This window comes from Helobdella robusta (genome assembly GCF_000326865.2).
Source record: "Helobdella robusta unplaced genomic scaffold HELROscaffold_1, whole genome shotgun sequence".
Classification (NCBI taxonomy): domain Eukaryota; kingdom Metazoa; phylum Annelida; class Clitellata; order Rhynchobdellida; family Glossiphoniidae; genus Helobdella; species Helobdella robusta.
The window spans coordinates 1053517-1071516 of record NW_008703570.1 but is presented as its reverse complement, the minus strand read 5'-3'; the positions used below and the strand labels follow the sequence as shown (position 1 = coordinate 1071516).

Sequence of the window (18000 nt, the reverse complement as noted above, 5' to 3'; positions counted from 1 at the left end):
TGATAAAACATTGAGTAAAACATTGTGTTTGTTTTAATTATTTTACTTCACAATAAAGTGTCTTGTTAGTAGCAGAACGCTCGTACTAACATGCCGTTTCGGTAGTATGGTGTTGTCTATAACCTGATTGTAGTGAAGGCAGTAGATCATTACGTTCTAAATGTTTCACCAATTCACCCGACACAAGTTTTTCCATAATCTTAGATATAAATGAAAGGTTTGAGATCAGTCTGAAACTGTTCAAATCATTTATATTCATGCCTTGCTTTTTCAAAACTGGTAAAACAACACCATGTTTTTACTTCATTGGGAATGCACTCAAACTGAAACACAGGTTGACAAAACCGGTCAAAAAATTGGAGAACAATCTAACATGCTGCTTGAAAATGTTCGCCGGCAAACAATCCAATGTATCTATTCGATTTAGATGGGGAGTTATTACACTACTTTATCTTCAGAAAACATTCGAAAATTATAAAATAAATTTTCATCTCTTATTCCCAAATCTGTAAAACTTGAACATTTTGCTTCATTTGTCGAATTTTTAACTTTATAAATTTTTTCTTTAAATAAATCTAAGAACTTTTGAGCTGAGTGATCAGTCGTGTTTTTTAAATCGTCCGCCCATTTGTCTTTGCACAACAATCTATTGATAAAAGCCCATTAGCGTTTAGGGTTGTTACTATTTTGACAAATTACATTTTTCCAATAAGTGTTTCTTTGTTGTGCAAATGTAGAACTTTTCATAGTTAGGGCACTAATCTAGTTTTTCCTATCTTTATCATTCAACGTTTTTCTGAATTGTCTTTCTAATTTTCTACATTTCGTTTTTATCCTTCGACAGTCAGAATCAAACCAGAGTGTCAACAAATCATTTCTGATTTCAATTACATGCAGGGAGCCTTTTATATCAGTGATTTCTCTCATTTCACTATAAAACAAATGCAGCAATTCATCAGCATTCTTCTCCAAACATGCTTACTAATCGGCGATTCTTGGACCAAGGAAACAAATTGATAATGATTCATCTTTTTCCAAGATCGAACAGTTTTTCTCATTCTTGTTTTTACATCTTGTTTAACCGATAGACGCGCCTGAAGCAAAAAAATTATCCGAAAAATGACTGTGTAAAAATACTTCGATCTTGGCAGGGAATGAACCAGAAGTAACAGTCAAATCCAAAATCCCTCCTTTTTCATGAGTTGTGTCACAAGTTCTGTTTATTAAATTAAAATGTTCAAAAACATCACTTAGCGCAGCAGCATGACGGTCATTGTGTTTCTCCATGTGCACATTGATATCCCCAGCTAATATAATGTTGTTTTCAATTAACTCAATTACTTCCAGTACAGAGACAAGTTCAGCAAAAAACAATGTAGGTGAAACTGATCCAGGTCTGTACACAGTCAGACAGACAATGTTAATGTTGCTAATTTGTAACTTTATGGCAAGGGCTTCAAATGTAATAATTCTCGGTAGCTCAATGCATTTGAAACTGTAACATTTTCTAAAGTAAGTTATTCAACCGCAATGAAGAGGATCACTCTGTCTAACACAGTCAAAAAAAACATATTCTGCTATCTCAGAACTAGATCGTCAGAATCAAAATATCTATGCCATCGTCAAGTATTTCATGAATTTTGTTGAATTTGGTAATTATGGATCTAATATTTAACAATCCCAGTATAGTTCCATTGCCATTCGTATTAAAATTATTATTGCAGTCGACATTCGAAGTTTTGTTACCATTACCATCATCATAGCCATTATTTTTTCGTTTTTTAATAAAATTTTAATCGTTACTACCATTATTGCAATCATTATTATTACCAAATTTTGTTAGAATTATTATTAACAATACTATCATTATAACCATTCTTGTTAAAATGTTTGTCATTATTACCATTAGTTTTATAATTACTGTTAGCATCATCGTCACCACTACTTTTATTACCCAATTTTTTGCCAAAATTTTTATCACCATTAATTTTATTATATCCCCGTATAAAAATTTTCCATTACTCCTCTTCTTGTCATCACTTTTGTTAAAATCAACATCATCATTATGACCATTTTTGTTGGAATCATCATTACCACCGCCAATATTACCATCATTACCATTAAAATTATTACCTCAATCAACCTCACTGCCATTATTATTATCATTTTTGTTAATAGAGTTATTACGACCATCGATAAAATTATTTTTTTCACCGTCATTATCACCTATTTCTTTATTAGAGTCATCATCACCATTGTAGTTTCAAAGACTGTCATAGCGGGAGGTGGTGATGAGGTTAAGCTTAAACCCTAACCCTAACCCCGATGGCGTGCGTCTCAAATAACCTCTGACAGTCAAAGTCCAACTTCTGGCCTTCTCGTGGCGAAACTGTTTAAACTAACAGTAAAAGGGGCGAAGGCGGATAACTAGCGCTTCAAAAATAGTCGCTTCGGGTTGATGGGGCTCGTCGCCCATCCATCTAGGCGAAGGTAAACTCTGATTTCAAACCTCCACTGCCTTGTGGCTATACCCGTTCTAGGGAAAGGCTAAGGGAGTAAACCCTAACAGAAAATCAGGCGTGGTAGTGCGTCTTTAAAATGATATGGTTGTTTCAACCTCTACTCGGCTTGCTACTCATCCACGTTTGTCTGGCGAACAACTGGGAACTACTACAACCAAAGTATTGTCCAAAAATCTGCAAAAAACAACCAGAATCGGCTCTTGGAACATTCGCTCACTTTGCGCAACGGGTGGCGCAAAGATCCTCGTAGACGAATTTTCGCGATACGGTATATGCATTGTGGGGCTGCAAGAAGTTCGATGACATGGCGCTGGTAAACTGCGTGTTGCTGATTTTAATATACTGTGGTTAGGTCCAGCTGAGGGTCATCCCAGGCTTGCTGGTGTTGTCTTGGCCCTGAGCAATCAGACTAATCGTTCATTGATTAAATGGCACCCGATCAGTGAAAGGCTGATGTTTGCTCGTTTCAGACATCGATATGGTGCTATGTCAGTAATTGTCTGCCGGTTGATTAGTGACGGAAGCGGAAAGCTAAAAAGATGGCGAAAATACTTCAGCCAGTTGCTCAACCGCCCTCGCAGGAATTGATTGATTTTGCTGAATCCACTGCCCCAGACCTCGAGATTGACACTGAACCCCTTTACATAGCTGAAGTTGTCACGGCTATTGGAACGCTAAAGAGCGGCAAGGCACCAGGCTTGTGTAACATTCACCCGGAGATGCTTAAATCAGGTGGACTTATGTGTGCTAGTTGGCTGCACTCCGTCATCACCCGGGTGTGGCAGTCTGATGCGGTCCCGGTTGGTTGGAGGAAAGGTATCATCATTCCGTTTTACAAAGGTAAAAGATTGCGCCGTGAATGTAAAAACTGTAGAGGCATCACTTTGATGTCAGTTCCAGGTACAGGCAAAGTGTTTGCCCGCGTCCTTCACTCTCACTCCTTTTACAGACCAGACGTGAATTTGGTAGACCTCTCTGGATTGCCTACATTGACTTGAGAGCGGCTTTTGATTCAGTCAACAAGGATGCTATGTGGCTGTTGTTCAGGGGTCTGGGCATCCCTGATTACTTGTTAAAGCTACTTAAGGCTCTATACACCCACACCTTGAGATGTGTTAGATCGGAATGGCGATGCTATCGGTGGTTCGAAATTGATATCGGCGTCAGACAGGGGTGTATACTTGCGCCGGATGAGTTTTTGGCCCAGATGGATTTGATCATAGAGCGTTCCGTGCACAAAGGTATGCTCGGCGCCACAATCGGCAAGGAGGTGTTCATGGACCTGGACTATGCAGATGAAGTCGCTCTGCTGGCTGAGATGCAAGATGTTTTCATACTGTCGTTGACTGGTATGTCCAAAGAGACAAAGCCTTTTGGTTTAGAAATCAACTAGACACAACAAAAATTCAGGCAATCTCTGGGCGGTTCACCACCCGCGTCTGTCTCTGTGCTGGGTAATGACGTACAGATTGTGGATTCGTTTCCATATCTCAGCTCACAAATACACTCGTCAGGCAGTAGTGATGTTGAAATTTTGCGTCAAATCATCATTGTTCGCGGTTGTATGAGGTTCCTGGATCGTGGTATATGGCACTCGGGCATTTCGGTGACGACCTAAGTTCGAGTGTATAACGCATATATCATTCCCGTGCTACTCTATGGATGCGAGACGTGGTCAACTACTGTCGCTCATTTGAAGAGGCTAGACGCTACAGATCAATAGTGCTTGCGCAGGATCCTTTGTTTGACCTACCGCGATCGCGTCACCAATGTTGAGGTGAGGAGAAGAACACAGCAGCCCTCCGTTTCCTCACTCCAGTTCAGGCATCGTCTAAACATTTTTGGTCACATAGCTCGTGCCAATCCCATGGAGGATCATTACCGGGCTTTATAAGCTGTCATAGACCGACCACTACCGGACTGGACTCGACCGCGCGGCCACCTAAGAGGGTCATGGATCCGCTTAGTGGAGAAGGACCTGTCCCTTATCAACTACGGTCCTTACTCGGCCCGGAGACTTGGAAGCACTTTGTAAACACGGCAGCGTCCTGTTATGGGGCACGCCTATAATAATAATCATCATTATTATTTCCCTTTGCATCTTTACTACCAGTACCATAACCATTATTATTTCCGTTAGATTTACCAGCACCAATATCATCATTATCATCACTTCCGATAGAATCATTCTCATCAATTTCTTCACTGACTCTTATAATGGTTAAATTTTGTATTTCACGATCCGCCATCTCCCGACTTGTCCCCTGACCTAGTAAAAAAAACCGTCTTTTCAGGACGCTTCTTTGATATCGCATCTACAATCAATTTCTTTAATTCACTTCTCTGTTCAGGTGTTAGATCATTGCTGATCCATACTTTATTCAGTTTAGTTTAGCTGACATTGACTTTAATTTGTATGTATTTCTCATCACTGACTCTTTTTAAGTCTTTAGACATTAGACTATCAAACGCTACTAATACTGCGCGCATGGATGAAATATATAAATATATATAAATATACATATATATATATTTGCGTGCGTGTGTGTGTGTGGTGTGTGTGTATGTGTGAAAAGATCAAACGTGAAAATTTTCAAGTTTATCAAGGTATTAAGGAAACAAAAAACTTCACTTTTCCACATTTCTCATTTCTTACAATTCGAGATCTAATCTAAAAAACTTTTGAATACATTATTAAAAACAAATAAAAATGAAAAGGTGTTATACAAATTTCGAGATCCAATACGAATAATTAAACAGTTTTTTTTCTCTATTCTGTTGTAAGATCACCAGAAAATAAACTTGCCATTCGTGATATTAATTAATAATGTAATTGTTAAAATATCAATGTTGAAAGATCACTTCAGGTCGGTGTGTCACCTTGATGAGAGCTGTTGAAAGTTAAATAAAAAAAATAAAATGCACGGCTTTGTGTTCTCTATAGACCGTGGAGGTACGTTCACGGATTTGTGGGCCAGGTGCCCAAATGGAAATACGCACGTTCTTAAATTGCTCTCCGAAGATCCGAGAAATTATGCAGATGCTCCGACAGAAGGAATTCGTAGAATTTTAGAAAAGGTACAAAAAATTAAATAAAATAATGATCTCTATAGTATAGTATAGTCTATATAATAGCGATTCAATTCTAGATTTCATGATCAGTTGATCCAAATAAAATAAAACGAAATAATTATCATACTTCAAATTTTAATGTTCAATTAAACATTAATTGAGAACTTGCTAGTTCAAATTGTGCATGTATGTATGTATGTATGTATGTATGTATGTGCTAATGTATGTACTATGTATGTACATTACAATAATTTTGTTTTAATTTTTGGGGTTGGAGGATTGAGATTGAACAAAACTTTGCATTTAACTATTTATCATGAGGATTAAAAAACATTTAATTTAATTAATACATTTGAATTATTCAAGGCCTTTTAATATTTAAAATGTTTTTTGTATTATTTTTAAAAAAGCTGTAATAAATTGTAGTAGGCTGGTGATTTAGGCAATATGAAATAGAAAAATGAAGAATGACTAAGAGTTTGAAAATGATTTAATTAATTTATTTATTTATAATAGAGTAATATAATAGGATTTTTAAAAAGTAGTGGCATATGGAAAAATAAGTCATGTTTTTTACAGAATTAACTAGAGTTGATAAAGAGCATTCACTTTGATGAGTCAACAAATTGGGATTAGAAATAGAGTGATAAAGTTAATAAGAGGTTTTTGGATATAAATATGAATAATATGAATCAAAAATAGGGATATGAAATAATGTAGCAATAAATAACTTTTATTCTTGTTGCAGACAAGAAAACATGAATGTGATTGAAATAACCATTTTCATATAGAAGAGTGCTTGAGTGCTTTTTGCAAAGATATAAAAATAATTATTAGTTGTTTTGATTTAATTCTGTTGTAGAAACGAAATGGCTCATAAACATGAAGTGATTTGCAGGTTTTGATGTCAGCTGCATGTAACATAGCAGCTGTTTATACATTCTTTGTAAAAGTTTTAGTGTCAAACAGCATTTGTGGGTTCAGGATAATTTTGTGCCTTGCTCAATCTTGGAAAATGTGAAGGAAAGTATCAAGATAATTGCTATGAGTTCACTATAGGCACAAGAAAATATATTATAGTGGTGTAAAAAATAAAACACAGAAACATTTACTGCCTAGCGTGATATATTCAATAAATCTTTTTTATATTTTATGACATGCCTTCAAATTATAATAACTTAATACATTTTTATTAAATTATTTATATCTGTCTAGTTTGATTTTTTTAAACAATCATTGTGAATTAAATTTAAATTAAACATTAATGCAACAATTTATATTTAATAAAAAGCTATATGAATGTGACCTTGATGCGAGATGTGTATTGTAATGAAATAATTAGAGAGAAAGAAAGAGGAACTGAGTCTACTGCATAGATTGTAGTTAAAAAATGTTTTCAATAAACTTTTTGAAGAAATAGAGCTTTGGCTAAATAATGGCTCTAAAATAATTTTTATAAAATAATGTCTAAATAATGGTTCTAAATTAATTTTTTAATTTTTTTAAATTAAGGTAATGTCTTTCAAATGGCACTGTTTTTAATTGACAAAGTTAAGTGATGCTTCATATGAATTGTGCACAAATGCTAATCATTCATATTCTATCATTTTTGAATTTGCATCAAAGTTTTCATCATCATGATAAAATAATGATTGATACATTTTTTTGAAAGTAATACACACTGATTTTTTGCATTCGGTTTCTAATACAAACCTTTGAGACTAATTACTTCAGGAATTAGGTATTAAGTTGATGAGGAATCAACCAATAAATGGAGATTTTATAGAATGGATAAGAATGGGCACAACTGTTGCAACTAATGCTTTATTGGAAAGAAAGGGAGAGCGAATTGCAGTCATTATCACAAAAGGATTTAAAGATGTCTTCATGATCGGTGACCAATCCAGAAACAATCTTTTTAATTTGGTTTGTAAACATTCAAAATAAATTTTTCATTTTTTTTATTTGTTTATTTTTTGTTTATTTTTTATTTGTTTATTTTATTAATGATTATATTTGAATAATTTGTCAGTACTCAAATGCATTGTTTGTGCACTTGAAAAATATATTTTTGCATTGGCATGTTTAACAAATTTTATTAGAATTTATGGTCAGGTTGATGAACAAACTCTGGGTGCCATACATAAGTGTAATAACAGTTGCATCTTTGCTAAACCAAGAGACTTTTTTGTTTCTTGGGTTGGCAATATTTTAGCCCTTTTGCACAAGTCTATCTTACTTTTCTCAAGCCATTTCAAGGCACTGTTGAGAATAATTTGGAGTCTCCTGCATCATGACTGTTTATTGGTACACCATTTGAGTCCTTAGCAACACATCTAATAGTTTATATAACATAAGAAAACATTAGTTTGTCAAAATATTTTTGTCAGAAAAGTATGCAATTGACCAAAACCCATTTCTTAATGCTATCTTTCTTAAACCTTTCTTAATATAGGCTTTATGCGAATAAATTTTCATTGAAAAATTTTATACTCACGTCCATCTTAGTTAAATTTTTTTAGCTGTTTCAATGCACCTGCAGGTTTTTGGACATGCAGAATCAAAGAGGCAATCACAAAGGATAAAAGTCTCATACATTTTAACTTTTTTGAACTTTTTGTCTGATTTAGAACGTTAAATCCCAGTTAGTAAAAAAATATGCATGATTCTGCTGTCGACCTTCCATTTTAACATTTTGACATTTTAATTACTTTGCCTGGCATAAATATAGAACGTTTTAAAAAACTTTGGAGATAAATCTGTGCCGTCAAGCTTGTCAGTTTTTGAAGGTGTCAAGGTCTTTAATACATGGTACATTGTAGACATGCTGGTTTTATGCTTTCTACAGCTTTCATATGGTTCTTCTGTGAACACTTGTGATTTTCAAATTGTCCCAAACTCTTTACATATTTGAAGGACCACACCTATATTGTATCACTTAGAACGTTCGAAGATGCTTCAAGTTTGGCGTCATTTACAATATTTTTTTAACGGAACATCTTTTTTATTCTACGTGTGAATTCAATCCTATTTCGTGATGATTATCTTCCAACCGAGTCGAGATAGTTTGAGTTTTTTCGTTGACTACAAGTTTTTTTGAGGACGGGACGTTTTCGGTAAAACAAAATTTGCTAGTGACGAGGTTATTACCTTGTTGGTCAAGGACGGTCTGACCGGTGAACAGTTGGTGCCCGTGAAAAAAGCCGAGGAACGCGGCCACCTGAGGTCATCAGGCCATGGGAATTTGGTCATTCCGGCGTTTCGATCTTTAAACTTTGAATGGCGGAGATTTGCGGTGATGTGGTTAAAGTTTGGAACTCACTTCCCTTGCAGTTGAAGGATGGTTTCATCATTTTTTACAAATAAAGATTAAAGGTTAAAAAAGGTTAAAGGTCAATTACACTCTTCCAAAGTTCAGAGGATTTAACAATACGCACAAACATCGTGTTAAACGACGCATCACACACGAAGCATGTGATAGGTGGGGGGGGGATCTTTTTACCACATTCGAACCCTGTTACTGCGAAACAGCTCCAGGCGACCTTAACCACTAGGCCATCACAAAATAACTTAATGAACATAAGAAAATTGCATCAGAGGCATTTATGAATGAGTGGCTGATCTTTAATAATAATAATAATAACTTATATAGCGTTAAGGGCAAGCAACTGAAGCGCTCTCTGCCAGACAAGCTAGTGCAACATGATATATGATATAAAATGGAAATTACCTATAAAGCCAAACAATTAGAAATAATAGATATAATGTTGTTTAAATGTTATTAGCTATTATAGCAAGAGTAAAAAGATAAGTTTTTAGTTTTTTCTTAAAAGTAGCCAGTGAAGAACAGGTTCTAATATGACCTAGTAATGTGTTCCAAATTGATGTTAAGAATGACGGAAAGCACGGTTAGCAATGTTGGTTGACACATGTTGCTTGACTATTGTAGGTGCTTTGAATTTGGATGAACGCAAGTTTCTGTTGGATTTTTTTTTGGCGATTAGATTCCTTAAGTAAATTGGCTGTGATGTTGAAAGTGTCTTGAATGTTATTGTAGAAACTTTAAAACTTAAGAGAGCTGAAGAAGCTACTTTGTGAAAAACTAAATGACATTTTAAAATATAAAACTTGATCAAAATTTTAACTTCGAATTACCTGTTGATGATTTATTCAGTTATAAAATAAAAACACATGAAGCTACATAATCATGCAATTAATTGAAAAGCTTGCAGCCATTTGATAATTTTCTAGTTCAAATCATTTTTTATTGGCTAAATTAGGCGATAAATTTTGATAATAATTTATATTGTGAGCAGCTAACGATTATTTTAGAATATAGAAAACATGGACATATTGTACGACGACATCGTAGAAATTAATGAAAGAATCGTCTTGAAGCAAGACAGTTGTCAGCTGAACACAACTTTCAAAACAGTCGAGGCAAACACTGGAGAAAAGGTTACTTGGCATTGTTCAATGTCTTTTTGTATATTTAGAAATATTTTCTCTAGATGAGTATTTGGTAGGCAAGTGATAAGTTGTTATTAATTACGATTAAGCATGAATGTGCAGCACGTTGAAGTACTATTTGTTAAAGAATATCGTAAAAAAATTATACCATATATTTTCTTTCAAATTACACTTATTTAATACGTCAAACCACATTAATAATAAGGTTTTGGTTGAAATTCTTTTTGTTGAATTTCTATCTTTATTCAAAATGATTTGGTTTTGTCTCTTTCTATATCTAATTCTTTTATCAGTTTCTGGTAACGATTACACAACATTTTAAGATTGTAAAAAATGTCTTCTCTTATTTTCTTCCAAAATGTTGCATATTAACGCAAATGCGAATTCTTCTATCTTATATTCTTCTAAAACCAAACCATTTCTAACATTTAAAATATGATTTCATAACTGAGTTAATGAGCATACCATACAAATTTTAATTCAAGTAATGACGGTAAAGATAATTTTTTTTAAACATAAAGCTTAAAATCTTTTATTGGCATTTGAAATTGAGGATGCATGGCTAATGCGTTTCATACTTTTATTCTATTTGTTGTCCAGATTCTATCATAAACAGACGTTCTACAATTTTTCCATACAATGTTGAAATGATTCAATGTTGTCTGGTCGTGACGTAACGTTACTAAAAATATTTAAATGCCCATAATTTCCATAAAAAGAATTTTATAGATAAAAATCGATAATATGTAATTGTATAGTTGCTCAATCTTAAGAATTTGGTGCCTGCGAAACAAGTGATCAGCATAGTCGATTGAAAAACAAGCGTGTAAAATTTTTTACATAACTAACATCTTATTCATTTCATATTTACTCAGGGATCCACAAAAACATTTCCATGCAAAAAATATGGGTTAAAAACGAATAATAAAGCATGATTATGGATTCAACTTTCAACCTATTTCTCGTTCTAAATAATATTCCAACCATCTGGTGTAATTTTTTTTACTATTAAGTTTAAGTGATTGGTCCATTTCAAATCACATTGCAAGACAATGCCCAAAAGTTTTATGGAATTCACTCTTGGTAGCTCAACAACCTGAATATACAACTTTAAACTGTCTAATGACAAACTATTGGTGTTTATCTTTGGGCCGAAGATAATATAGCATGATTTTCTTAAGCTTAATGCCAATTGTTTTAACAAAAACCTGCCACAAAATTTTTTGATTTGACCATTCATTTTGATGAAGAGTTCTATTGGATTCTTTTCGGATAAAAAATATTGTTATCATAGAATAAAATTGCGATACATTTGTCAGATACGTTAAAAACGTCGTTAACAAAAATCATAAACAATAAAGGACCTAGTATCGAGCCCTGGGATACTCCAGTTTTGGTGTTTAAAGGAGGAGACACTATATTATCAATTGTAAAAATACTGACGACGATTGGAAAGATAAGATTTGAACTAATTCAAAACAACTCCGCGAAATCCATATATAAACTGTTTATGGAGTACAATTTTATGATCATTTATATCAAATGCTTTTTCTAGGCCAATAACAATACCTAAACTAAGGTTTTTTTGTTCAAAATTTTCAAAAAATGACAAATGTAGCTCTGTTATTGCCTTTTCAGTTGTGGCTTTTGGTACAAAGCCATATTGACATCTATTGATCCCCCTATTTTCAATCAAATGATTCCACATTCGATTGAACATTAGTTTTTCAAAAATTTTGGAAAAAACCGGCTATATTGAAGTTGGACGTTAGATTTCAAAAAGTTTTGGATCGCCATTTTTAAAAATTGGAATGAATTATGCCATTTTCAAGCTATCAGGAAATATGCTCAGTTTAATTAAGTCATCAAATAATATAGAAATTTGACCAGCGATATGATGTATAGTGTGTTTGAGAATACTGGCAGAGAGGAAATCACCATCAGGTGTTGAGTTGTGTGGAAGAAATATACGACTATTAGCAGTTTCAATCTGATTGAGATTAGTTTTCAATTGCTTAGAATTTGCCACCCTACTGATATTTACACCAATTTCCACAAAAAATTTATTTAATTTGGCAATAATGTTTAGCTTGGAAGTATCGTTTGTATTTTTTGGAAATAATATTTTGCCAGATTTGCGAGAACCTAAATTTTTATTTATAATTTTCCATTTGTGCTTTGCTTCAATCCATTTTCAAAAAATCTTTTTTTGGTTAATCTTTTAAAATTTGTAAATTTATTTCTAACTTTTATATATGTGTCTTTATTTGAAGACGATAAATATGTGGATATCCTTTGTAAAGTGTATTTTTATGCAATGAAAATTCTTCCATGGCTTTCGAAAACGACTTTTTTATTTATAAGTGGGCATGTTGAATTTCTGCAATTTAAATAATGTTTTAAAAAATTATTGAAGTTGGAATCAAAATCTGGCCTTTTTTCACTCGAGTGTCATCGATCAACCTATAACAAACAATTGGCATTCTTCAGTTTTTCAGAATTCAACATATTTTATTTTTTTGTTTTATCATAAGTGCTGTTGCGCTTGATAGGTTTATTGTTCAATGGCAAACAAAGAAATATAGGCAAATGGTCAGATATATCATTATATAAAATTTCTTTTGAACAGTTCCCAATATTAAATTGGTAAAAATGTTATCAATAACTGACGAATGGTTATCAGTTATTCTGATTGGTTAGTTTATAATATGATGTAAATTAAGCTGAGCCGTAAGATCCATGATGGAGAAAGAAGTCTGGCTCCTCAGTGCCAAATTTATATTGAAGTCGCCAACAATAAAAACATTACTGTCGACATTGACTTTCATGAAGGTATAGAGAAATTCATACATTTTGTAAAAAATAAAATCATTAAATTTATTTTTTGGTAGTCTATAAAAACATATTATAGCGCTTGTTTTGTTATTGAAATTAAATTGAATGCCTGATCACTCAAATTGCTCTATATCATGAGAAAAATTATAATTTAAATCCTCATATTCTAAATTTTTATCAGTTAAAAACCAGTTTCTTTGCCCCTTTTAAGCATCCTATTGTTTGGAACCAGATTATGACAAGGAAAATATTGTAATAGTGAATTGTGGGAAAGGTTTCGCTCAATGCAATGATTTGAGAAATATTTACGTACAATTGAAAATTTTTTATTGATAAAGATAGTTCATCAGCATGTGCAAACAAATAAAAAGAAATGGTACTTATTGACATTTTAAATTTTTATTAAATTTACAAGTTCAGAAAAATCAAAATATTGTTATGTTATTATGAGCACAATAATCATTATTAACAACAGTATCTAAGACATCAAATTCATTCAACACACAAAAACCTTTAAGGTCCACATCAATATGAACAGCATCATCAGTATCAATCTCATCACAGCCACGAAAAAACCACATCATTCTAAAGCACCAAATCATTACCAACCATCGCTTCATTACCATCACACCTCAGAGTCATTTTTCGCCAACCGGGATTTTCACAATTTTTCACCTTCCTGGGGACCTCACCCTGAATAAAAAATCTTCGATTGCTGCTTCCTGCTTTCTGGCTTTTTCAACCAAACTTTTCAACTCGATTCTTTAGCATTGTCGAGTTTAATAATCAATTTTCTAATTAAATTGTCAGCTTTGCGTCACAATCTTATCACTTTCATCCTATCCTTATCACAAACGGCTTCATCGGTCAAGTTCTTAAGCAGATGACTTGTTCGGATAACCGAAATATAATATTTGCTTCCTTCTCTTCAGCATCAGAAACTTCAACTAATGTTTTTTTGCCTATTTTTTTACATCAGCACTGATTGCTTCAATATTTGAATGAACTTCTGACTGACCACCCGAGCAAATGACAGGTACATCTGCACATTCAGCTTCCACATCTTGAGTTCAAGAGTTGAGTTTTAGTAACCGAGGTCGTTCATTTGTGGTTAAAACCGTTTTAATTATCTCAATCTCAGTCCTGATAGCAGTGTTCAGATAATTCAACGCATCTACTGCCAAAAGTTCACTATACAGCGAAAATATAACATCAGAATTCGATTGAATGCTGATATCGCATACTCATTTCAAGATGTTGTGGATGCGTATTATAGAAAAAAAAACGTCGTCAACTAAAGATTCACAGTCACACGAACTTTTGTGTTCGAAACATTTAAGAATTATCAAACATTGAGAGACATCTTTCACATGTTTAGACTTATCACGCGTATCCATTATAGAATGTTAAAACTATATTGTACAACCTTTACAAGTGACTGCTTGCTAATTATAATGTGTTTGTCTTTAACTCAAAACCAAAACAAAATAACAAAATTAAACAGATAATTCCACAATTTTGAATGATAAATAGAATTAAAACAAAATTTTGAAGCAAAATGAAACCGATATATTTAATTTTTAAAATTCAAATTACGTTTAAGCACGAGAAAATTATAGTTTTATTAGGGCAAAAAACAAACGGTCATTATCAACTGCGACAATCTATGATATGCCTTCTATGCAGTAAGTTGATTGAGGTGTTAATTGAAATATCTAACAGGGCACGTATATTTTTGAGCGTGAAATCTAAATATTAACTTCTTCAACTTTTGCAATTGAAAAGATACGTTTTTCTAGAATTAAGAGACGAAGATAAAAGAAAGATACAAAGAAAAGTGTTTAAAATTGAGTATTGGCAATAAGGAAGTAGGTGTTTAAATTGTAAATTTAGAGCAAATATTATCAAAGACAAAAACTTTAAAATTTGATATGAAAAGTAAATCAAAATTTTTATTAATATTGACATATGTTTTGATTACTACCATCATCTGATTTTGATCAAGAAACTTGATTCGTTTTAGCCTTATTAAGTTTTCTATTTGCTTATTTAATTTTTTTCAAAATAGTGATGGAATTGTAGTTATCAAATTAAAAAAAATATTCAGCTAGAGATATGGGAGGAGATTGACATGGAATCAGTTAAAGAGTTGCTTCTAAATATTTGGAAGAAAGGCATAAGACATTTAGCAGTCGCGTTAGTCCATTCTTATCTGTAAGTGTTTGTTTATAAATTTTTTGCCCAATGAAATTGACAATTTTTTCAATGTTAAGATATAACGCTCACGAAAAGCTTGTTGAGAAGATTGCTTACGAAATTGGGTTCGTCAGCGTAACTCTTTCATCTGAAAGTTGCCCTATGGCCAAATTAGTTCCGAGAGGTTCCACAGGTTGAATTAGATTCTTTGTTTAGATTTGATCAGTTTTTAATTGTCAATTCATTTTAGGTATTGCTTAAAAAATTCATGTTAGGTGATTTATCATCTTACTTTTGTTAACTTTGTTTTAAAAACCTTACGCTTTATACTGATTAATCATTTTCGCATGTTATTTTGTATCCATTTATCTAGTCAGCTATTTTAAGTCTCTCCATTGTAGATTTTCAGTGGCAAATTTAAGGAAGTGGAAGTGGAGAGGGAGGAACATGGAATGCAATATTCCTGCGAACTATAAAATATGTGCAAAAGGACGAATATAAGACAGCCTTAAAAACATTTTTCGTACAAAATAAATACAGACGATTTTACACTCACCGAGTCCGTCATTCCCCCGCTATAAAGTAACAAAAATCACATTAGATAATCTCTTCCAATTTAGATATCGGGATCTGCTTTATTTCGTTCCATCCTAAATAGGAAGAAGGTCTTTTAATGTTCGGTATTTTGCGACTCTTTATATATCTTATTCCTTTATATTGTTAATCTCCGAGGTATAGAATAATTCAGCGCATATTTTTGCGTCAATAATGATTTCAATAATGATTTTTCTAAGTAAAAACCTTATTTTTAAACACTTTTTATGCTTTCTTCATCAACTTTTTTCAAGTCTAAAATGATATTTAAGACATGTTTATTTGCAAGGTTTACCGTATATATCGCTTTAAAACATAAACCATATGTTGTTAAAAATGATAAAAATAGTAGCCACTATTTCCAGGTTCATTTTTATTTACTGCGCCAATTTCGAATCTTTTTCCTATTGTCAATTTTTGTAGCATCGCTTCTTTCTCTGTCAGCCTTTTATACCATATAATAAATCCTTATTGGCCGACTTTTTCGTTGACAAGTTTCGTGCATCCATGCCATTTTGAACTGCCGCTAAAGTAAAAACTTGTACTAATGGATGTTATTGTGATTGGCGTCAAAATAATTAGATAATGACCATTCATTCAGTTTGCTTTCTTTGTACGCTGTCTTCCACAATCAAACTCATTATCTGATGCAAAGATTTTTTAGTTAAGCTGAAACATTAAAGGCACATCAGGCCATTTGATGGCGTTTAATCTATTTGCCAACTGAAGAAGCTTTTCAAATTTTAAGGGTTTGGTTTGAAATTTTAGGCAAATGTTCATTTTTATCATATTTGATATTGAACAAATTTTGTGGAAATAAATTTTGATCTACATTTTTATTACAGCTATTGTGGATGCTTATCTGACGCCATGCCTTAAGACTTACATATCCAATTTTCTCAAAGGATTCATAAATCTGCCCGTAATTATTGATTATTTTAAAATATTTGCTAATTTTTTAAGGATTTGTAAATTTCTTCATTAAATTTTGTTTTCATAGTTTTCAAAAGTGTTATTCATGCAATCCAACGGAGGATTAACGCACTTAGAAAGGTTTAGAAATTTTATTCATTTAATTTTTAATTTTATATGTTGGAGACATAAATATAAAAAAACTACTAGATAATTCACGTTTTCAATATCGTGGTTATTTTTTATGTCTGTTCTTCAAAGCCCTAATTTGTTGTTAGTTTATTACGTGTTATCGTTATCGTGTTACCGTTATTGTTGCATTCGGGTTTTGTAATAATTTTCGGCTTTTCAATTTGGTCTAGTATTTAATTAATCTATATATTCTTAAATCATCGTTGTCGCTGTAACAAAAATTATATTTAAATTTCTAATCGATGGCGATGCCGAACTTGTAATAATTGTTCGATTTAGTATTGCAACCGTAAAATCCTCAGTCTTCATGATATGTCTTGAATGTAACTTCTTAATTAACAAAACTTCAATTTACTGTTAAGAAACTAGTAAAACTCTCGTTCAATTAACATATTGCCAATTTCGTTATTTCACTTTTATTTTATCAGCGTCTGTTTATACATTTTTTTTTAATTTTATACGATCCGTGTTTTGATTTTGCATGCTCTTGTTGGAAAACTTTCTTATAGTTTATATTTATTTAGTTGTTTTAACTTACTACAAGTTTCACTGGTTCGAGAGCGATAATGTCTGGCCCAGCTGGCGGTGTGGTTGGCTATGCCAAGACTACATATAACAAAGAAACCAATACGCCTGTAATAGGTTTTGACATGGGAGGTAACTGTTTTATAGCCATTTTTACGCAATATTCAAAAATCATTTTCAACTTCATCAAACACCACAGAACATACAATATGTTTAGCGTAATTGTTCAAATTAAAATTACTTAGCTAACTTCGTTTCTTGTTTACTTTAAACATTTCACATCAATGTCACTGTAAATTTAGGATATATATATATATATATATATATATATATATATATATTATTTTTCTAAATATTCCTTCCGATCAACCGAACGCAATTTATTTTATTTTTTATCCCGACTACAAAGTTAGCGACGGGTTCCCGCAACTTTGCGGTTCTTGGCCCGGTTGTTTCGAATGGTTTACCTCCTAACTTACGTGGCCCTAACCTATCATATTTACAATTTCGAAGTCAACTTAAAAATTATTTATTTGCACAATGAATGTCCGTCTTATTTGTCTATGATTCAGTAGCGCTTTTGAGATTCAACAATAAAAAGGCGCAGTATATAAATTTCCGTAATAATATATATATATATATATATATATATATATATATATATATATATATATATATGTGG

General features: G+C 32.5%; 2 protein-coding genes across 2 annotated transcripts in view; one reads left to right on the top strand and one right to left on the bottom strand.

Annotated features, from left to right (window-relative positions):
- Positions 1–1077: 1077 nt before the first annotated feature.
- HELRODRAFT_158419 (hypothetical protein) lies at positions 1078–4771 on the bottom strand (the record flags this gene model as incomplete). The annotated part of the gene is made up of 4 exons (XM_009010492.1): positions 1078–1507; positions 2740–2807; positions 4501–4586; positions 4639–4771. The coding sequence occupies 4 exons, from the start codon at positions 4769–4771 to the stop codon at positions 1078–1080; spliced, it is 717 nt and encodes a 238-aa protein (XP_009008740.1).
- A 670-nt stretch (positions 4772–5441) lies between these two features.
- Positions 5442–18000, top strand: part of HELRODRAFT_105203 (hypothetical protein) — a gene marked incomplete at its 5' end in the record, with an annotated part of 43665 nt that continues 31106 nt past the window's right edge. The window contains 8 exons of the mRNA XM_009010491.1: positions 5442–5600; positions 7329–7520; positions 9927–10052; positions 15007–15113; positions 15173–15288; positions 16535–16611; positions 16690–16742; positions 17338–17450. Of these exons, the coding sequence (XP_009008739.1) occupies positions 5442–5600; positions 7329–7520; positions 9927–10052; positions 15007–15113; positions 15173–15288; positions 16535–16611; positions 16690–16742; positions 17338–17450 (943 nt within the window). The remainder of the gene's footprint in view (positions 5601–7328; positions 7521–9926; positions 10053–15006; positions 15114–15172; positions 15289–16534; positions 16612–16689; positions 16743–17337; positions 17451–18000) is intronic.